At 43.3% G+C, this 23,068-nt stretch overlaps 1 protein-coding gene across 1 annotated transcript; it reads right to left on the bottom strand.

The window, feature by feature from the left end:
* Positions 1-9,893: 9,893 nt before the first annotated feature.
* On the bottom strand, positions 9,894-16,329 carry LOC134601943 (olfactory receptor 11L1-like). Its single transcript, XM_063446448.1, has 2 exons — positions 15,451-16,329; positions 9,894-9,986 (listed from the first exon to the last, which is right to left on the bottom strand). Exons 1-2 carry the CDS (start codon positions 16,327-16,329, stop codon positions 9,894-9,896), a joined length of 972 nt encoding a protein of 323 aa, XP_063302518.1.
* Between the last annotated feature and the right edge of the window lie 6,739 nt (positions 16,330-23,068).

Below are 23,068 nucleotides of genomic sequence, written 5' to 3'. Positions count from 1 at the left end.
GGATTAAAGGGGGTATACAAACGGTATGCCTCCAATAATCGGTCATAAAAGACACTGGGCGATTCATCACCTTTCTGTAATACCTCAGCCGTCTTAGACATGTTAATCGCCTTTTTTCCTCCAGCTTTCATGCCAGCAATAATAACGTCCCTATAAGCTTTTACATGGACCATGTCTGCACCATTTGCATTCCAATTTGGATCGGTGTTTGGATAATGGGCTGCGGCCCATGCTGCCGGGTTGGCCTGATTTTGTGTACGGGCCACTTCTTCCAGCGCTTTAATTGCCGCTTGATTTATCCTAGTCCTTTCCTCGTTATTAAACAATGTCATTAATAATTGCTGGCAATCAGCCCAAGTGGAATTGTGTGTCTGGACTATTGAGGTAAACAAATCCGTCATGGCTTGAGGCTTTTCTGTGTAAGAGGAGTTATGGGTCTTCCAATTAAAGAGATCGGCAGTTGTAAAAGGGACATAGACGAAGACTGGAGCAGCATATTGTATCTGGCCGTCACCGTTAATGTGTGTCGGGCCAGGAGTCAATTGAAGAGGCATCTGATAATGTCGGGGTTGTAGGGTACCAGTCATTTGTCGGGTTAGTATGGGGCTTCGTTGGGGTGCGTCAGTTAGGGGTTCCGGTCGAGGGGTAGTAAGACAAGGGGATGGGGAAGCTTTACTAAGGGGAAGGTTGGTGAGTAAAATATTCCGGGCCGGGCTAGGAGGAGCCTGACCGGAAACTAGATATGGCGCCAAATCTGGGTATGTGGAGTTAACGGAGGTAGGTACCGGAAGGGGAGGGTTTGAAACAAGGGGGCTGGGCTCTGAACTAGAGGAGGGAGTAGGTGGGGACAACGGGGCAAGGGGAGGAGCGTTTCCAACAGCACCTCCTCTTCCTCCTTCCGGTGGAGGAGGAGTAAGGGGGCGGCATGGGGATCTCAGACTCAGGGGGCGTGTACAAAATGGGCGTGATTACGGCCTTAGTAGACAAGCGAGTCCTGGCCACCATGAGGCGACATTGTTCCTCGTGGCATACTCGGATCCATTTTGGCGAGTCATTTACGGCCTGCCTCCAACAATCAATATATGGAAACTGGCCGTAAAGTTCAGGCCTACCTGATACAGCCACGTGTACACGCTGTACCAGATTAGGATCCAAACTGCCACGTGGTGGCCATGCGGCAACCAAAGTAGGCCATTCCCTACTACATAAAGTAGTCAGGCGTGCTGGAGACATCTTTACCCCAAAATCACATGCAGTATATCCCTTTTTAAAGTTTTTTATCATACATCCTAAGGGATCCAAAATCGTTGAATCTGACGCGCCCATACTTAACAATGGAGCGTCGTCTCCAACAGAAACTAAACACACACTCTACCAACGGTCACACCCGTTCCCTCAGCAACAGCACCACGTGGTACAGTTACTAAGCGAAACGCACACAACAAAACACTCAGGGAATTCCCGTACACACAGCTGTTACACCAGTCACTAAGTAACTAATACTGTGCCCTTTGGCGAAACTATACGGTCACCCACGCTATAATTCCCTATATCTGAATTACCCGTCTATAACATACCCCAGTAACATCGTCTTTACAAACAGTAGTTATAGTACGGTTAGCATTGGTTAGAGTACAATTTAAAGTCACAGTTCAATTAGTAGTGGTTATGGTGTTAAACATACAACATAGACGACAATTATTAGTACTTATTTACAGTGTCAGTAATTATACATGGTTATGGTACCGTGCGCTATAATACATTTATACACTATTCACACTCTCGCTAGACGGCAGAGCTCACGCTATCTAGCAAGATATACACGCTACTACAACAATCTTTAGCACATTTACAATTCCCAACTAATCTATTGGCCAGTACCTTGATGGAATACCTAAAACTATCTACATACGTTTTGGTTAGCCACACTGCCCAAGCACCACATATAGCGAACTAGAGGGCGGAATTTACAACAGTACCCTCTTAGTCTATCTACTCTATCAATAGTCTAGTGGGTTCCAAATTTACACGCCTTCCCACTTAGCCAAGATAGGTTGAGATCTAGCGAACCGAATTTACACAGGCGCCGCTTAGTCTCCCGGTCCCTCCGACCTAGCGAACAAAATATACACCCTAGAACGCTAGTCTAGACAAGACACCGGTGTCCGGCTAGGGCTATTTACACCAGAACCCCGCCTGACTCCAAACCAAAATTAAACGGGCTGACTACAGGGCGTTTAATTGAGCGGTGCGCCTTCGCTCCTTCCCTCCACTGGAGGGGGCAGATTCCAAATAACCCCTTATGGGCCTACCGCACAATCGGTATCCAATACCGCTAGTGCGTCCGCCGTCTAAAACAGCGGTCGTCTTACCTCCTCGTTCCTGAACCTGAGTTCACACTCATCGACCGATGATCTCCTGGACAACAGACCAGTGGCGCCGAGACGAAGGGAGGTCCAGGCAGAAGTTCAGGGGTGCAGCCGTAGAGAACGTGGGCAAAGATAGACCGTCTCACGCCTCTGCTTCTCAGCTACCGTTGAACGATGAGCTTCCCGGCCAAGGCACCAAATGATACCGGAGAAACTGACGGAAGCCAAGCACAGAGAGATGGACACAGGTTTCTTCAGGAAGAAAGAGATTCTTTATTCGATTCACCGAACGGGACTCAGAGGGACTAATGTCACCAAAATACAACAAGATCTGAGCCCCGGACAATAGTGTAGGCTCCTTATATAGGCATGTAACTCCTCCCATAATAAGCTCCACCCACACATACTCTTACCCAATCAATCGAACAAGAACTAACTTCCTGTTTGACCGCATGGCTTGCCCAGCACAATGGAGGAGGGGAATACTACATCCGGTATTCTTGCACATGCTCCGTACACTACTGATTGTATCTTTGCCACGTGCAACCAACTGACCGATACACCAGTATATGCACGTACACATGCCACGTGGTAATCTCGGCCTACTAAATTTATTTTTACCGAGATTCCACCACAGTAAAAGGGCCAGCATGAGTAAAATATACTAAAACAATATCTTTTTTTAAAATTTGATTTAAAAATATACATAGTTTTATGCACCCACAAGAGATATATTTTTTACATTTTGATATTTAGAATTTCCTTCTGAAATCTGACTCAGTTTTACATAAATAAAGATCAGCAAAAAGTATGTAATAGGCGCTCACTAAAGCTAATACTATATGAAAGCGGGCTGCAGTGACTAATACAAGGATTCCCAACCTTGTGAATGGTAAAACAATAAAGGAAAGAAAGAAACCGTGCCCAAATAATATAAATAAGGTGATATACGTACACAAATATTTATGAATGATATACACTTTTGGACCTCAAAAGAAACAAAAATAACAATAATAGTGCAGTACGGTATGTACAAAACAGTGAGTGTCGTGATGATTACACTCACATTTGCTTGAGCTATATCAGAGCTCATCTGTATCAGCGCCTGGACAGAACAATCTCCGTCTAAGGATATAGGTAGGTGCAGATGTCCAAATGGCTCAGATGAATTAGAGTGTGCAGTACATATATGGGAATAAAAACAAAAAGATGTGCTCCAGTGGTGAAATAAGTGTGCTTAAATATATATAAAAATAAAAAGGATATCATACTCACATTTTCTAGAGCAGAACTTGCTCTAGTGTATATAGCGTTGGTGGTATAATCCCCACCCTGGTGATAGATAGGGTCCTCAAATTCCAAATGACATGTAGTAGGAAAAGACAGTAGAAATATATGGTGCAGTATGTTAAATTTCCAAATAAAAAACAGAAGGAAATACACTTACAGTGTAGGGAGCTATCTCTTAGCTCTAGATGTAGCGCCTGGACAGTACAATCCCTGCCTATGGATATAATGAAGACATTTTGGTCCGATGAATCATACATAATTTTATAACATGACCAGAGGCTTCATTTTTTGCATAATCTCTCTTGACTAAAACTCCAGCAGCACAGATTTAACAATAAAGTTTAGTGGACAAAAAACATTGCAACAGGGTATAAAAGGCCCCTCCCCTGTATCACTTCCTCTTTCTTTGCTGCTCCAGCCGAGGCACAGGTCAGAGTAATTTGCTCCACACTGTTCATTTATTGTAATAGCTATTTGCACTTTATTTGAACATTTGAGTATTGTTATTTATCCCCTGCTCCCCTTCTCCCTGCTTTACCCCCTATGTTGGTTTATTATTGCTTTATCTGGGTTTTTTTCTGCTGGCCCTGTGTTTTCCCTGTCACTATCCTTGCGCGGATCGTGGCTTTTTACCGCAATCGCATCTTCTCTACTGACACTACTGGGTACTGGGGATGAGGGGGGGGACGAGGGGCCGCACTGCATATTTTCACGTGAACGTCGGCCATCTTGGATCTCACGGTACTGCGAGATTCACGTCGGCCATCTCGGTTTTGCCAGTTCGTGATTCCCATGAACTGGCATAGCTTTTCTACGCAGGTTTTCTTATATATGTAAACATCACTGTTCCCTGAGGTGTGTGCACAATGGAGGCATAAATAGACGTACAGGATGTGTTTTCTCCATGATTGTGCAATATAGGTGTGGCGAAACCAACCTCGCCACTGGGCCCTGGAGAAGCCTGTTTGCCCGCCTCCTACCTGCTGACTATGGACCCTGGGTTATTTGGGGCATATTGTATTTTATTGTGCGACTGCTGGCCCTTTAAGCACAGTGAATGGTATTTTATTGTACTGCTGCTGGCCCTTTAAGAACTGTCTGGGGACATATTGAGACTTTGGGTAACAATACCCTTTAAGACTATGGCCCCTGAAAACGTATGGACTTTTATTGGGTGTGTATGGCCCTTTAAGAACCATCTGGGGACATCTTGTAACTTTGGTGAACAATGCTCCTTTAAGACTATGTCCCCAGACCTGTAAAATAACTTGCCCCTGCCTCTCTCCCACTTGGTTCAGTAAATAGGGCTTACTGAACCAAGTACCACACAGGCGGACCACCCAGAAGTTAAAGTGTGCAGGCAATTTACCTCCCAGGCTGTGAGGTTACTGCAGGTTAATTGCACGTGGCGGCGGCCATCTTTGTTCAGTCGAACGCGGTCAGCGGTGTATGCTAAAGATTCTGTGGAACTAAAATCGGCTACACATTTTACCGAACACCGCTGACCCTTACCTTCTTCCATACTGAACTTGCAGCTCCAGAGACTAAGTCCCGTTCATTTTTCGGCATGAAATTGACCGACCGCACAGCCCAAATCTATGGAACTGTTTTAGGCAGGAAAATGTGCTTGCGGTCGGTCATAAAGGGACCTCCAGCTAACTTTTGATCCACTGGATGGATTTGTCTGATTTTTGGAAGGGTGTATGTTTAAAGTGTGCTGATTCTAAATATGTGGTTTTTGGGAAGATTGGATGTATGGATTTAAAGTTATAGCACATGTATAAAAACTGTAGTTTTCCTGGCTGTATAATTATGTTAACTGGTTATCCGAGGGGAGGGGATGTGTGGGTTGTACCATGTATGTGATTGGTTATTTTATGCCTCCCCCTGGGTGTGGCCTGTAAGTGTACAAGTGTAATAAAAGCCAGGCTGGATGAGCCAGTCCAGAGTTCCTGTTTTAACCCTCAAAGTGAAGTGTCGTCTCATTATTGGGGGAAGGATTGATTGCATGCTGTTCCAGTTGACTGCTAGGAGTGTAAGCCTATTCGTATGGTTCCTATTCAATGGTCTACAGCATTCATATGCTTGAGAAGATTCATATGCTTCTCTGATTCGGTGATTGTGGTGTCGGCTAGAGTGCTTGGAGGCCTCAGGAAGCGCTAGGAGCATCCATTAACGGAGGTACCCAGTCGGGGTGCCAGGCGATCCGTTACATTGGTGGCAAGCGGTGGGATGGCGTCCTAGTGCGAGGTAAAGCAGCTCAGAGACACTGTTTGGATTTACAAATTGAGGGCAACGCTAGCACTCGTGCAGCGCCCCTGGGAGCAGACTAGTATGGAAGGTTCTGGCTCTGGAGATGATTGGCTGGCCGAGGTGAGGCAGCGAGTGGCCGAGTATGGGGATGATATACCCATGGAGACACGCCGGGTGATCTGGAACCAGGTCATGGCCGAGCGAAACACAAGGCTGGACCGAGAATTCCGGTTGGCGAAAGAGAGGAAGTATGCTCAGCAGCAGGAGCATTACAGCAGCCGAGTAGAGGCTGCATCCGAGGAGGTTAGCCGTCTTTCCCTGAGGCGGCGGGAGGAACCCGAAGTGGGGGTCCTCATAGACTGGTCCTGTGAGGAACCACAACAGGCAGGTAGAGATGGGACCAAGGTCTCTCCACCGGGATGCTGGGCAGCCGACCCAGATCCCCAGCAGCAGCCAGAGTTGCCAGGTGGGGAAGCAGGTGGCCCTTACTCACAAATGTTGAGGGGCCTCACGGATTGGTCCTGGGAAGACCCAAAGATGGCAGGTGGAGATGGGATTGCGGTCTCTCTACCGGCCCTACAGGGATGCTGGGCAGTCGGCCCAGATACCCAGCGGCAGTGTGCGTTACAGGGAGCTGAAGGTGCCGTTCTTGCTCCCCAGCGGCAGTCTACGGTGCAGGGAGAGGAGCCTGTTATCCCCTCTCCCCAGCGGCTGAAGGTGTGTAAGGGAGAGGAGTTTGTTATTCCCTCTCCCCAGCGGCAGCGCAGCTCACCAAGGGGAGACAGTAAGCCCCTCACCAGCGCAGATGGGACCGTGGTCTCTGCGCCCTGCCTACAGGGAGTACATAGGGTCAGCCCTGCTCCCCAGCGGCTGAAAGTGTGTAAGGGAGAGGAGTTGGTTACCCCCTCTCCCCAGCGGCAGCTTAGCACACCAAGGGGAGACAGTAAGCCCCACACCAGCACAGATGGGACCGTGGTCTCTGCGCCCAAGTTACAGGGAGCTGAAGGGGCCGTCCTCCCTCCCCAGCGGCAGTGTGATTTGTTGGAAATTGGGAGCCCAGTCTCCATTCCCCAGCGGCAGAGTATCCAGCAGGGAATAGAGAGCTCAGCTTCCTTTCCCCAACAGCAGGACTCTGTGTTGGGAGGAGAGACAGTCGGTCTCCCTCCGCAGAGACTGGAAGTATGTATGGGAGAGGAGATTGTTACCACCTCTCCCCAGCGGCGGATCATTAATGTACAGGGAATAGAGAGCCCAGTCTCCATTCCCCAGCGGCAGAGTGTTCTAATGGGAGAGGAGCTGGTTACCACCTCTCCCCAGCGGCAGCTTAATGTACCAGGGGGAGACTGTAAGCCCCACAACTGTGCAGATGGGACCGTGGTCTCTGCACCTACAGCACAGGGTGTAAGGACAGTCAGTCCTGTCCCCCAGCAACAAGGCTGCTTAGCCAAAGGGGAGACAGTCGGTCTCCCCCTCCAACAGCGGAGCTATGTATCCAAAGGGGAGACAGTCGGTCTCCCCCTCTGGCAGCAGAGCGGTGCATCTAAAGGGGAGACAGTCGGTCTCCAGCAACCAGGCTCCAACCAGACTACTCCCGGGGTAGTGCTGGCACCAGGGCAGAGTACCGCTGGGCTCTGCCAACTCAGCAACCCACCTAAACAGCCTACCAGTCCCCCACACAGCCATGGTGAGGCACCTGAACCTGGACAAGTTTTTCTCTTACTCAGGTGTAGTAACCATTTATTGTGGGTGGGCTGTACTGCTGTTTCTGTTTTGTGGGTGGGCTGCGGGACTAACAAGGGCACTGACCGGCAGGAGGTCAGATACCCTGTTAGTCTGTTTGGAAAAGGGGAGAAATGTGGCGAAACCAACCTCGCCACTGGGCCCTGGAGAAGCCTGTTTGCCCGCCTCCTACCTGCTGACTATGGCCCCTGGGTTATTTGGGGCATATTGTATTTTATTGTGCAACTGCTGGCCCTTTAAGCACAGTGAATGGTATTTTATTGTACTGCTGCTGGCCCTTTAAGAACTGTCTGGGGACATATTGAGACTTTGGGTAACAATACCCTTTAAGACTATGGCCCCTGAAAACGTATGGACTTTTATTGGGTGTGTATGGCCCTTTAAGAACCGTCTGGGGACATCTTGTAACTTTGGTGAACAATGCTCCTTTAAGACTATGTCCCCAGACCTGTAAAATAACTTGCCCCTGGCTCTCTCCCACTTGGTTCAGTAAATAGGGCTTACTGAACCAAGTACCACACAGGCGGACCACCCAGAAGTTAAAGTGTGCAGGCAATTTATCTCCCAGGCTGTGAGGTTACTGCAGGTTAATTGCACGTGGCGGCGGCCATCTTTGTTCAGTCGAACGCGGTCAGCGGTGTATGCTAAAGATTCTGTGGAACTAAAATCGGCTACACATTTTACCGAACACCGCTGACCCTTACCTTCTTCCATACTGAACTTGCAGCTCCAGAGACTAAGTCCCGTTCGTTTTTCGGCATGAAATTGACCGACCGCACAGCCCAAATCTATGGAACTGTTTTGGGCAGGAAAATGTGCTTGCGGTCGGTCATAAAGGGACCTCCAGCTAACTTTTGATCCACTGGATGGATTTGTCTGATTTTTGGAAGGGTGTATGTTTAAAGTGTGCTGATTCTAAATATGTGTACCATGTATGTGATTGGTTATTTTATGCCTCCCCCTGGGTGTGGCCTGTAAGTGTACAAGTGTAATAAAAGCCAGGCTGGATGAGCCAGTCCAGAGTTCCTGTTTTAACCCTCAAAGTGAAGTGTCGTCTCATTATTGGGGGAAGGATTGATTGCATGCTGTTCCAGTTGACTGCTAGGAGTGTAAGCCTATTCGTATGGTTCCTATTCAATGGTCTACAGCATTCATATGCTTGAGAAGATTCATATGCTTCTCCGATTCGGTGATTGTGGTGTCGGCTAGAGTGCTTGGAGGCCTCAGGAAGCGCTAGGAGCATCCATTAACGGAGGTACCCAGTCGGGGTGCCAGGCGATCCGTTACAATAGGTGCTGGTTAAAAGTGTTCAGCGCTCTCCTACACTCACTAGTGTTCACCTTCATGGTTATAAGCCCTCTCCATTGGGGCAACAGTATTCAAATACCATATGTGGGTGCACATAATTGAATATATTACAGGGGTGACCTCCCCAGGCTGAAAATGTCTTCATCGCACACTGGGTTAACCCCCATTCAACCCACGGGCAGCACGACACCCAAGATCTTCAAAGAAATTGACAACGAACTCTCAGCTCTAGGAAATAGAGCAATGGGACCATTTTCAACTGGATTATTATTTGCCAAACCTTTATCGCTGAACTTGAGCATGTGAATCTCTTCACCACATTCAACACACGGTTGGATCCTTACGGACCCTTCGGGAATACAGTATAGGACTCCACCCTCGCTGGTAGGATGTCCTCATCCGTTCCGAATGGCGGCAACCCACGGACCTCTCATTGACAAAGGCATCCGGGTTGTGCTCGCCAAAAGAGCAGTCCAGTTGTCTCTGGACAGGTCAGGTTTCCTTCAAGAAGATATTCGTGGTCAGGAAAAGACAGGGCACTACCGTCCAACCATCAACTCACGTCACACAAACGACTTTGTAGTTTATTGGCATTTCAAGATGCAAGGTATTCATCTGTTACAAGATCTCCTACTGTCCAACGACTGGTTTATACATCTCAGTATGAAGAATGCCTATCTCTCCATGCCCGTAGTGCCAGGGAACACTCGCCTCCTGAGTCTCATCTGGCAGGACTGTCACATTCACATGACTACCATTTGGACTCGACTCAGGATCTTGGTGCTTCCCCATACTTCTGAAACCGGTAATGGTTAATCGATGATCACAAGGGTCCATTGTCTGATCTACACGACATATTATTCCTTTGCGATTCCATCTCCAGACTGCGCTCAAAGACGGAATTGGTAATATACCTCCTGGAATCACGGGGAGTCATCGTAAGCAAGGGGTCATCAAGTCTAACACTACCTCAGGTGATACAATTCCCAGGATTCGAGATCGAGTTGACCAAATGTGTACTTTTACCTAACATAATAAAATCAAAGCCAATTGCTTATAAAACGGGTGTTCTGCGCAAGGACTCAATCCTTTTCTGAATCCGGGCTTGTGTGGTGGGACTCCTGTCCTCATCCATCCAGGTGATTTTCCAGGTCTACTACACTAGAAAACTATGCACTGACCGTAAAACCATTATCTGTGGACAGGTCACGCTTACGGCCATTGGATACCAGTAACGCCCGAAGGAAGGGGCGAACTCCATTGGTGATTACTTCACATGCAGGCGTGGAATGGCTACATATTGGTGGTTCGATACATAATCCATTTGGGCAAAGCATGATCCCGGGATCTCACAGAAGCGACAACGGACATGTACCGATTCAGCCTGCCTCACAACACCACTCAGATGGTAATTATAAAACCAAACAGAATTTAAACGTGTAACGGATTCATCTGCACATAGAAATGTTTATGATGGTATTTACAGCACTGACAGGAATAGTTGTGCCCATCTGCAACCATGCGCCCGGATACCTGATAAACCCAGCATGTCTAGGAATGCCGGCCGCTGCAGGTCTATGCCACTTTATAGCCCCATGGCCGCCCACGTTGATGATGACGTCGATGTGTGTGTGACGTCGTATGCACGTTTTGGGGTCAAAGGCCGGTTACAACCAATCGGATAAACAGGAGGGTTATATAAACTAATTTTAACATTCTCTCATTGCCCTGTCGTGGTAATGCCTGATGGTAATCCGAAAGTGCGTTCCTGATCTTGATATTTTATGTATGAAAAAATCAAATAGCTAACATAGCGTAAAATAGTATTGAAATGAATTGAGTAAGTGAAAAATTAGATACACTAACAAACAAATGTGAAATCAGGCCTTTCACCCTCTCAGGGGTAGTATGATAAATATATGCTTGTAAATCTTCCAACAAGATATATGTAAATAAAGGAGATTGAATATAGTGAAGTATGTTATAAAATTGCAAAATCACATTTATTGGTTGCACTTACACATAGAAGAGTTAAAAAGGCATATCTCCATATAAACATGGATCTCCTGGCTGCTGTAATCAAACATCCACAATGGGGGTCCAGGAATGATGGAGTAAAGGTAGCGAAATCCAAACAAACAGTAAAACAATAAATGCAAATAAAATAAATATGCAGAGTATGAATCCAACGCGTTTCGTCCGGTAAGATGTTGGACTTCTTCAGGGGTGTGATAGGCTGAATGAGGCCCCAACATAAGTATACCTATCTGCAGGGTTGCCGAATAAGGGCCTAATGAGAAGTTACCGGTGAATTAAACAATTAAATGGAGTTTAATGAATGTTGAAGATATTTGAGTATACTGGTTGCAATTTAGTATGGTTATTGGTGACACCCAAGTAGCGGACCTCGTTTGAAGTGTGACAAAAACATATTTAGATGAGGGTCGTGTATATGGCCATTTAATCATAGAACATACATAATTATGACCAACATAATTATAAAGTACGATTGACTAAGCCTGTGCGGAGCCCAGAAAGTGCTAAAATATTGTGAGTAGTGAAAAAATACAGATTATTAACATAAATGGTAACCACATAAATAGGCCCAAGTTTGGGCATTCATAAAGAAAAGGAAAAAACAGGTCTCGTTTCCAACTGTAGGGCATAACCCTGAATAATCATATCAAAAAGACGGTGCCCAACTACAGTGAAAAAGGAACTTGAATGTAGCAACATCCCTAAAGATTACGTATCTGTATATAATAAACTAAAGATCTATGTATAGAGACTAAATAATAAATAGATAAGTGTTAGAACCAAAATGTGTCACACTACAAGAATGGAAATATATTAAAAACAACATTAACACATAGCCTATGTAGTTATTGAACAATTCCTTTATTTTATAATAGACATATGTGAAAATAAGGTATATCAACTAAATGTCTACCGAAGAAGGAAATATGTTTACCAATATTTTGTAGTAAATATAATAATTTAAAAATTGGAGTAGTAAGCTCTATAAAGGCTAATACTTGTAACAAAAAAAATATAAAATTAGTTATCTGCTAAAGGTGCTACATCCCAGATAACTTAGTGATACTATTGCAACATAAAACAGTGGCAGTGATATATGGGAGCAATTAATTGAGAAAAGGAAAAGTTCATTGTGGCATTTGGGATGATACTTTTGAGGGTCTCCCGATACTGATATTCAAATTATTGATACCACTATTGGGGCATCAAGGTTATGCAGGAAGTTTATGTCTAGAAATTATGATATTTGGGTGTTCCGCCTCAGTCTCCACTCCAACCTGTATCTTGCCTCTGTAAATAGGCTTACAGACTGTTGGAGGTGGATAAACTTTGGAATGGACCCTTAGTATGCATTCTGAGCTATTCCAATAGGCTGAGTGCATGATGGTACTGAAATTAGCACTACCACTTTTGTGATAGGTGAGTCTATGCAGTACGTATTTTAAAAACAGCCTCCCTAGGTTTAGCAAGCCACCCAATAGAGGGGAGAAAAGGAAAAAAACACAGCATCCATCCAATGCCACAGGATTGGTTCATCTAAAAAAAGGGGGCGTGTTTGAGTATTGGTGCTCCAATTTAAAAAGCAGCCAATGGGAGGTCATTCAATGCTAGTCCCAGATGAAGGCGCATATCGCAGTGTTTTTACGTTTTTTTTGTTTTGTTATTCATATATTTAATCTATTTATTAATTTGTTTTTTGGGAATGCACGAGGGTATGGGATTTTAGTATCTAGTTTAAACTGTATTAGGATTAGGTAGTGGCACCCGTGAGCTTTTGGAATTTATGGCATTATTTTGGTCCTTGCCATATACTTTATATTATCTTGCCCTTGGCACTGGAATCTACCTGCAGATACTAAGTAAAGAATCCTAGGTGGGGATTATACCACCCACGCTACAAACAGAGTAGTTTGTCTGCTCTTCATACAGTAATTAAGATTCTGACTATTACCTTGTAACTATATCCATCCGAGAGCACTGTTGTCTTTTCTTTTATCCTATAGGGTCTACCTCATTACCATTGTTGCTGCTCAAGAGTACTGGATAATATATTCTATAAGCGGTTTACACTGGAGCTGGTCTTTGCTCCATTACATGTGGGTTGGCAATTGTGGACCTATATGTTGTATGTGCCTTAATTGAGTTGATATATTGCATTATTGGATTTCTTGGTTCTTTTTGGTTCTTGGTTCTTTTTGTACATGAAGTGAAGCTACAAGTCAGAAACACTGTAGGGAAGAAAATCTATTTGGGGTCTTTTTTAATGTACCTGGTATACATTGTTTTACTCTTTTGTGGGTATTGTTTTTTTATTCATTGCTGCTTTTTATTTTGTTTTCACAATATTGTTTTTTCTGTTTCCACTTTTTTGTTTTTGTTTTTTTTTAGGCAACCCCTTATTCTAAGGTGTGATACCTTTCTTCTTTTGCACAGTTATTCAGCGCTGATCCACTTCTCCCCTTTGGTTTGTGCTGGGTGATCTGCCTGACAGGCTGTCACCCTGCAAGCAAGGTTGTAATCTGGCTGATCCAAGTCATGTGATCGTGGTGTTATCGCAATCACATGACACGGATGGAAGAAAGGTGGGTATGCCAGCTTTTGGAAAGGCCTGATCGTTAGGACATAGGCATGGCTTTAAAATCATCCTTTTGTAGGTGAAGCTGACAAGGGTTTTTTCCTTTCATCCTCCTATTTGTTTTTAGAATATCTTTATTGCTAGTTATAATGTAGGTTTACAGTCCTACACTAGTCTCCATGGAGTATCATAAATATTACTGGCTTTATCCACCTTTGTACATTTTTACTAGTCAATTCATTCTCCATGGTTTTTGTAATTTACTTTCTAGTTTTAACCATTCACTGATTGGTGTCATGATTTACTATATTTTCAAGTGGGAAATATGTTTATGTCTATGGCTCCTTGGTTGTAAAGTAAACTCCACTAGTCAGAATAAAGAACTCTCTCCAAACCACCTCGTTCAAGGAAGACTTGGAGGATTGGATGGTGGTATTTGGTAGTAATGAGGCTTAACATAAAAATTAAATATATTAAACAATAGGATGGGAAATCTGGAACTGGGCATCCTGGAAGAAAATGTAAAAGTTAAGGTAACAAAACAATAATAAATAAATTGTTGTTTGGCTACCTTAACTTTTAGATTTTGCCACTTGTTTTAGTCTTTTTATCACCAAAGAGCTGCTCCCTACCTAGCATCTATTCTGATTATCTGTGACATCTGTGGACACCTATTCAAGAATCCTAGGTGGGGATTATACCATCTACACTATTTACTTTCTCACTTACTTAAAAAAGAGCACTATTGTTTTTTTTCTTTCATACATTTCCCCTCATTATATCTCTATTGTAGAAAAAATATCAGAGGGATATCCTGCAAGTGGGGCACACTGCCTTAAATAGAGCTGGTTTTGAGCTCCACTCAACGTAAGCTGGCAATTGTGGAGTGTTGTGTGTATCCCTTTTGTACTCACACGCTACACTAGATTTTTCTGTTTTCTGCTATTTTATACATGCTTCTAAAAATTGAAACATCAGTCAAGAGATTTTTATAAAAAAAGACTACATACACATATGAACTTTCTGGGATTGGTTTTATATACCTGTTAAACTACATTTCACTCAATTAGAGACATTTTTAATGTTCTTTTAACAGTTTGTTTTTGCTCTGGTTTTAATATATATTTGTTCTCTGGTGCATGTATTTTGTGTCTTTCACTACACATAAATGCATATTTGCATTTATACGCCAACACATCATATAAACATACCCCTTCATCCACACAACCATACTTCATACAAAAACCTGCTTACAAACAAACACACAGTGCTCAGTGCTAAATATAACCTTGCAAGCATGGGGAAATGGTAGAGCCCCAGCTGCAAAAGCATTGTTGGAGTTAAAGGACTGATGGAAGGAAGCTGAGTGGGGGGGGGGGGGGGGGGGGGGGGGGGGCACAAGATCCAGTGGGCAAATCCTTGCACGATGTCAAATCAAATTTAAAGATGGCCCTGGGTGCAAAAGATCAAAAAAATAATGAAAAATCCATATGAAGCAAAACAGTTTCACGCATTATCCATTTTGTTTGTATCTGATTCATTCATATAAAATTTTGGAGGTTGGGATTTCAGAGGAACTCAAAATTTGAATGAATAAAAATTCAAAATTCATTTGAATGAATAAAAATTCCTTTAAAACTAAATGCACAAGTCTAATGGGCTGTGTAAGCTGGTCATTTAAACTATTAGGCTTGCATTTATTAAATTGCAAATTTAGAGATTTTCATGGAAACGTATTGTGTCACCAATGCATATATAAAGTAATGTAATGTCATACATAAATATAACATGTGCATAATATATTACTAATATCTTTTTTTTTTTATATAATTTTATAAAGGCTGTCTTGATGTCTTGGTTCCTTAGACTGTATATTACTGGATTAAGCAAAGGAGTCACAACTGTGTAAATAAGGGATACAATCTTATTAATCCCGGATGCATATTCTCCTGATGGAAATACGTAAATGGCAATAAGAGCCCCGTAATACGTGCACACGACAGCAATATGGGAGCTACATGTGGAGAAGGCTTTGTGTCTCCCAGTGGTGGATGATATTCTATGTATAGCGAGAAAGATACAAACATACGTAGAAATGATAAACACAGTTTCAATCGCAGTTTCTGGAAGAGTGATTAAAAATATCACAGTCCGTATAACTGTAGTATCAGAACATGAAAGCTGAACAAGAGGAACTAAATCACAGAAGAAATGATCAATATACTTTGAATTACAGAAAGTTAAAAAACTTAATAAGATAGAAACAATCAGTGTGAGAAGAAAACCCAATATCCAGGAAAAGACCACGAGACTAAGACAAAATGGGAAATTCATTATCGTTACATAATGCAATGGTTTACATACAGCAACATATCTATCATAGGACATCATGGTGAGAAAAATACATTCTGTACCTCCTGAGAAACTTGCGAAATTGAACTGAGCAATGCATTGACTAACTGACATGGGGATACCATTTTTTAAGGTTATATGAAGCAAGTTAGGAATAATTGATGTAGAGAGTATGATGTCACAGGAAGACAACTGGCTGAGGAAGAAATACATTGGAGAATGAAGATATTGAGTCGCTGAAACCAGAATTATAATCAGAAGGTTTCCAGTTAAAGTCATAATGTAGACCAAAAGAAGGATAGAGAAGAGAATTATTCTGGATCTGTTCAGAAGTTGGAACCCCAAGAGGAAAAATTCTGGAATAGCTGACTGGTTGTTTCTTGGAATCATCAGAAGAAAGGACATCCTCATTAGATATCACAATATTATTACTGTATATTGATTAAATTAGATAATTAAAAGAGTATTACATTATAAATATATTGCTGATTTAGAGTTATAATTATAATTTATTACAATTTAACGGAATTGCAATTTATTGCTGTGCGAAACGTCACTTTTTAAGGATGCTTGCCACGGACTCCTGGAGGAGTATGGAGGCTGGCCTCTTGCCCACCAACTATGGGTCACGCCAGCCACTGTAATGAACTTTATATTTTATTTCCACTGGTTCCCCTGGTTCGTCACTTTCCCTGTGTTCAAATGGAACCGAACGCTAGCTCCCTGGCGGCCGTTTGCATGGACCAAAAACTGCGAATAGACTTCAGGGGAACTTAGTCGCAGATGCATTAGAAATATTTTCAGCATGAAGACTTTGCGGCTCCCGGTCGGTCCCCAGCGGTACATAGCCGCGATTATATGGAACTATTTTCGGAGAGGGGGCTGTGCGGTTACCGTTCAACTTGGTCCTGTGGTTTGGACCACTTTGAAAATGGCCAGGAGAGTGCTTTTTGGAGGGAAGGTGTCTGAGACTATGGGAAAGAAACGCTGCCTGAAAGCCAGGCAGAACACCCTGTAGTTTATCTGCCGGAGCCCACCGAAAGTTGACCGGTAAAAGCACCAAATGCTCTGAAACAGTTTTGGGCATAGGACCATGTGTGCGGCTGGTCAAAACTTCAACACAGTGGCTATTCCCTGGTACTGCATGGATCTGAGTGCAATTTGCACAATTTGGGTGCTCCGATCAGGGGTGTTGAATGATGTCATTTTATGTTCATTCTCTAAGACTTTGTTAATTGTTTGTTTAGCTAGTGTTACTACTCTCACTGATAATCTAGTAAATTTATGTTCATGGTTTATGACTTTCACCTATCTGATCCTTCCTATCTATTTATCCCAAATGTTCTCTCCTTTAGTTTTTCATCTCTAATAAATTACCTCAATAGCCCCATGTCTCCCCACCCATAATAGTGTTTTATTTCTTTTTTTTTTTCTCTAACCTCAGACCTTATATTTCAGACTGGGCCCCTTAAAACAGCATTAACACCCAGCACTCCCAAGCAACCAAGTCCTGCAGAATCTTCTGAGCAGAGGTATCATCTCTGGAAGATTGCCCACCCTACCCTCCCCACACCATCCCACCCCATGGTCAACAGCTTACTTATAGATAGTGCACATCAGCTGGTTTCCTTAACACACCAATCAAGTCACTAAACCTCTCCTCACCTGAATTCATTTAACACACTGCATCCTTACATTGGTTTAAACACTCATTGATATTTGTGTGTGTTTGTATATATGATCTACCTATCCTTATAATACACATTTTCTCTAATGTTCTCCCTTCTATTTTTCACTTTAACACTAACTTCTCTGATCACTAAAATATCCCTATCCTTTCACTCACCTGTCCCTGGCAACACAATCATCATTACTGCCACCTTACTCCCCTCCCCTCTCTATTCATCCCATGCACTCTACACATACCTTTCCAGCCTATCTCCACCAACTCCTCCCAAACCCTCTACATACATACCCTCCTACAAAACTTTCAAATCCTACTCCCACCTTCACTTCCTTTCTATCCTTCTGCTCCTAGCAGCTGGTGATGTTTCTCCAAACCCCGGTCCCCTCTCAACAAACACAGCACATACTAACCCAAGGACCCACACTAATCTCATACCCATCTCATGTTCCTCTAGATCCTCCTTCAATACTGCCCTCTGGAACGCACGCTCTGTTTGCAATATAACTAAATCCACTGCTGTCCATGACTTCTTCATCTCTCGTTCAATAGATTTACTAGCCTTAACAGAAACCTGGCTCTCCCCCTCTGACACTGCCACCCCTGCATCTTTGTCCTTCGGTGGTCTCCAACTTACCCACAACCCAAGAAACTCTGAATGTAAAGGTGGTGGTGTTGGGTTTCTCCTCTCCCCTCACTGCTCTTTTAAACCTCTTCCCACCCCCCCTTCCCTCTCTTTCCCGTCATTTGAAATACATTCAATTCGCCTTTTCAAACCCTTCTCTGCTAACATTGCTGTTATTTACCGTCCCCCTGGTTCCCCTCTTCTCTTCCTTGACCACTTTGCTGCCTGGCTACCCTATTTCCTCTCTTCTAACATTCCATCCCTAATTCTCGGGGACTTCAATATTCCTATAAACCCACCTTTGACCTCTGCAGCCACTAAACTACTTTCAATGACTTCCTCCCTCGGGCTATCGCAGTGGGCAAATTCTCGCACCCATGTAGCTGGCAATACCCTTGACCTAATCTTCACTTATGCATGTACAGTAACTAATATCTGCAACACTCCATATCCACTCTCTGATCACCACCTCTTATCATTTGCTCTCACATACCCCCTCACCCAAAAACCTCAGCCTAACCCCCCTCAACTCAGGAGGGACCTTAATTCTCTTGATCTCAAACAGTTGTCAGCTGACATTGATTCACAACTGCTGTCCATCCCTTCCCTCTCCTGTCCTTCACTGGCCATCTCCATATATAACTCTACTCTTACATCTGCCTTGAACACTGCAGCGCCACTACAAACAAGCACCTCGAGGAGGACCCGCCCCCAACCATGGCATACTAAATTAACGCGCTACCTGCAAAGATGCTCCCGTTGTGCTGAACGCTCCTGGAGGAAGTCTCGTACCCAATCAGACTTTCTCCATTATAGATTCATATTGTGTTCATACAGTGCAGCCCTTGCCCTTGCCAAACAGTCCTATTTTTCCTCTCTCATTAGTTCATGTTCCCGCAACCCCAGGCGTCTCTTTGACACCTTTAATTCTCTTCTTCGCCCTGCTGTGGCCACCCCCAAAACTAACCTTACTTCTGATAACTTTGCATGTTACTTCACTGACAAGATTGAACAGCTAAGGAAAGAATTCTCCCCTCCTTGCCTTTCTGTTTCTCAATCACACATAGATCATGCCTTTCCTACCCTTCAGACATTCTCCCCAGCTACTGACCAAGAGGTGGCTGCTCTTCTTTGCTCCTCTCGCCCCACCACTTGCCCACTCGATCCTGTCCCATCTCACCTTATCAGATCTCTCTCCCCTTGTCTCGTGCCTTCTCTAACACACATCTTCAACTGCTCGCTCTCTTCTGGCATCGTCCCTGCTGACCTTAAACATGCCACTGTAGTGCCTATACTAAAAAAACCATCCCTCGACCCATCCACCCTCTCTAACTACCGTCCCATATCCCTGCTACCTTTTTCCTCAAAGCTTCTGGAAAGACTTGTCTTTACCCGTGTGTCTCATTTCCTCAATTCCAACTCTCTCTTTGACCCCCTTCAATCTGGCTTCCGCCCTCTCCACTCTACAGAGACTGCCCTTATCAAAGTCACTAACGACCTAATCACAGCTAAATCCAAAGGCCACTACTCCATACTAATTCTTCTTGACCTCTCAGCGGCCTTTGACACCGTTGATCATGCTCTCCTTCTTCAAACTCTTCAATCGCTTGGTCTCTGTGACTCTGTCCTCTTGTGGTTTTCCTCTTATCTCTCCCAACGCTCATTCAGTGTCTCCTTCTCTAATGATACCTCCTCCCCTCGCCCTGTCTCGGTTGGTGTCCCCCAAGGCTCCGTCCTTGGTCCCCTTCTATTTTCTCTTTATACTGCCTCTCTTGGCAAACTTATTACCTCTTTTGGATTCCACTACCACCTGTACGCTGATGACACCCAGCTATATCTCTCCTCCCCGGACCTCTCCCTTGCCGTCCTGCAACGTGTCACTGCTTGCCTTTCTTCCATCTCTGACTGGATGTCCTCCCGCTTTCTGAAACTCAATCTCTCAAAAACTGAGCTCCTTGTCTTTCCTCCTCCTAATACTGATCCTCCTCTTTCGCTCTCCCTTCAAGTTTGTGGTACCAACATCAGTCCATCCTTGCAAGCGCGCTGTCTTGGCGTCATACTTGACTCTGGTCTCACCTTTGAGCCTCACATCCAGCATGTTGCCAAATCCTGTAGATTTTATCTTAAAAACATAGCCCGCATCCGCCCCTTTCTTGCACCAGATACTACCAAGGAGCGTGTCCATGCTCTAGTAATTTCCCGCATGGATTACTGTAACCCTCTCCTGATTGGTCTTCCCAAAAGCCGTACTGCACCCCTACAGTCCGTAATGAACGCTGCTGCTAGACTGATTTTCCTCTCTAGTCGTTTCTCTCACACCTCACCCCTCTGCCAGTCCTTACATTGGCTTCCTGTATGCTATAGGAGTCAATTCAAGGTACTTACTCACACCTATAAAGCACTGAACAACTCTAGCCCCTCTTATATCTCCTCACAGATCCATAGGTATGTCCCTTCTCGGTCTCTCCGCTCTGCCCGTGACCACCTCCTGTCCGTTGTCCGCACTCGTACGGCCAACTCGCGCTTGCAGGACTTCTCGCGGGCGGCTCCCTTCCTATGGAATTGCCTGCCTACCGCCATCAGACTCTCCCCTAGTCTTGCATCTTTTAAGAAGTGCCTTAAAACCCATCTCTTTAGGAAAGCTTATGGCCTCCAAGACTAACCAATACCTCACATACCTGTCTCTTGCCCTCTCCTAAAGGGCAGTCCACCTTATTTGATTGCAAATTCCTGTCCTAATGTGTTTTACACCCCACCTCCTATAGAATGTAAGCTCGATCGAGCAGGGTCCTCTTCAACCTATTGTTCCTGTAAGTTTATTTGTAATTGTCCTATTTATAGTTAAATCCCCTTCTTAATATTGTAAAGCGCTACAAAATCTGTTGGCGCTATATAAATTGCAATAATAATAATAATAATAATGTATAATTTATGTAGTTATTATGTATTTTTATTATATTTTTTATTATTGTTATTATATTTTTATTATATTTTTTGTGTGTTTTGTGATTTTGTGTATATTTTCCTGTAAGTGAGAGATAATCGAATTAAGTTCCTTTAGACTCAATTATTTCTCAGCTACAGAAATTAAGGGGAGGGGTTTATGTGTGAACCTGAAGTGAAACTGTAGATTGTGGGTGTGTACTAGTTGTATGTAATTATTGCTGTACATTTTGTATAAAAGCAGGTCATTGAGCCTGGATTAAACACATTCGGTTTACTCCTTCATGAAGTCTAAGCTCATGTTTTGGGGATTGGAGAGCTCTAATCACTACTCTGCTGGAAACAGGAGAGCTATAATCATTGCAGCACTTGAGATTCGGGAGACTACTAACGGATACACTCAGCCGGAGTATAGGGGATCCGTTACAATTACTTACATTGTAACTACTTACATTAAAGAGAATGGGTCCAAGTACAGATCCCTGAGGTACCCCACTGGTGACAAGCCCAATCTTTGAATATACTCCATTGACTACAACCCTCTGTTGCCTGTCACTCAGCCACTGCCTTACCCATTCAACAATATTGGAATCCAAACTTAAATATTGCAGTTTATTGATAAGCCTTCTTTGTGCAACAGTGTCAAAAGCCTTACTGAAATCTAGGTAAGCAATGTCTACTGCACCACCCTGATCTATAATTTTAGTTACCCAATCAAAAAAATCAATAAGATTAGTTTGGCATGATCTCCCTGAAATAAACCCATGTTGAAATCCATGTGTTTTTAGATGTTCAACAATCCTATCCTTTAACATGGTTTCCATCACTTTCCCCACTACTGAAGTAAGGCTTACTGGCCTATAGTTGCCCGACTACTCCTTATTACCTTTCTTGTGAATGGGCACAACATTCACCAACTTCCAATCTTCTGGGACTACCCCTGTTATCAATGATTGGTTAAATAAATCTGTTAATGGTTTTGCTAGTACACCACTAAGCTCTTTTAATAGATTTGGGTGTATTCCATCAGGTCCCATTGACTTATTTCTACTTTACTTTTGGCAGTTGAAATAGAACCTCTTCCTCTGTAAACTCACGTGTAATAAATGACTCATTTATCCTTTTTCTTAACTGAGGTCCCTTTCCTTCATTCTCATCTGTAAATACCAAACAAAAATATTCATTGAGGCAGGCAGCTATACCTTTATCATCTTCTGCATACTCTCCTTCTTTTGTATTTAATCTAACTAATCCTTGTTTTACTTTTCTTTTCTCATTTATGTATCTATAAAAAGTTTTGTTCCCTTTTTTACTGACTGTGCTATTTTCTCTTCTGTGTGTGATTTGGAAGCTCTTATAACTTGCTTAGCCTCTTTCTGCCTAATCTTATAGATCATTCTGTCTTCCTCACTCTGTTTTTTTTTTTATAATTACTAAATGCTAACTTTTAGTTTTTTACTATTTTGGCCACATCTGCGGAGTACCACAGGGGTTTCTTGAATTTTTTGTTTTTACTGACAAGCCTAATGCAATTTTCTGTTGCCTTCAATAGTGCAACTTTTAAATAATCCCATTTCTCTTGGACTCCATTTAAATTGCTCCAGTCTGATAATGACTCCTTTACACATATTCTAATTTTAGAAAAGTCTGTTTTTTCTAAAGTCTAAAACTTTTGTTTTTTTGTGGTGTGACTCTGCCACTGTTCTTATATTAAACCACACTGACTGATGATCACTGGATCCTAGGTATTATTATTATTATTATATAATGTTTAATTTATAAGATTATTATTTTTATATCTATATAATGAATATACTACATATTTTATATTTATATAAAAAGACCTGGATAGGGCATCATATAATAATGTCAAATAAATACACACATACTGT

The sequence above is a fragment of the Pelobates fuscus genome, chromosome 3 (genome assembly GCF_036172605.1).
Source record: "Pelobates fuscus isolate aPelFus1 chromosome 3, aPelFus1.pri, whole genome shotgun sequence".
In the NCBI taxonomy this organism is placed as follows: Eukaryota; Metazoa; Chordata; class Amphibia; order Anura; family Pelobatidae; genus Pelobates; species Pelobates fuscus.
This window is presented reverse-complemented; position numbering and strand designations above follow the sequence as displayed.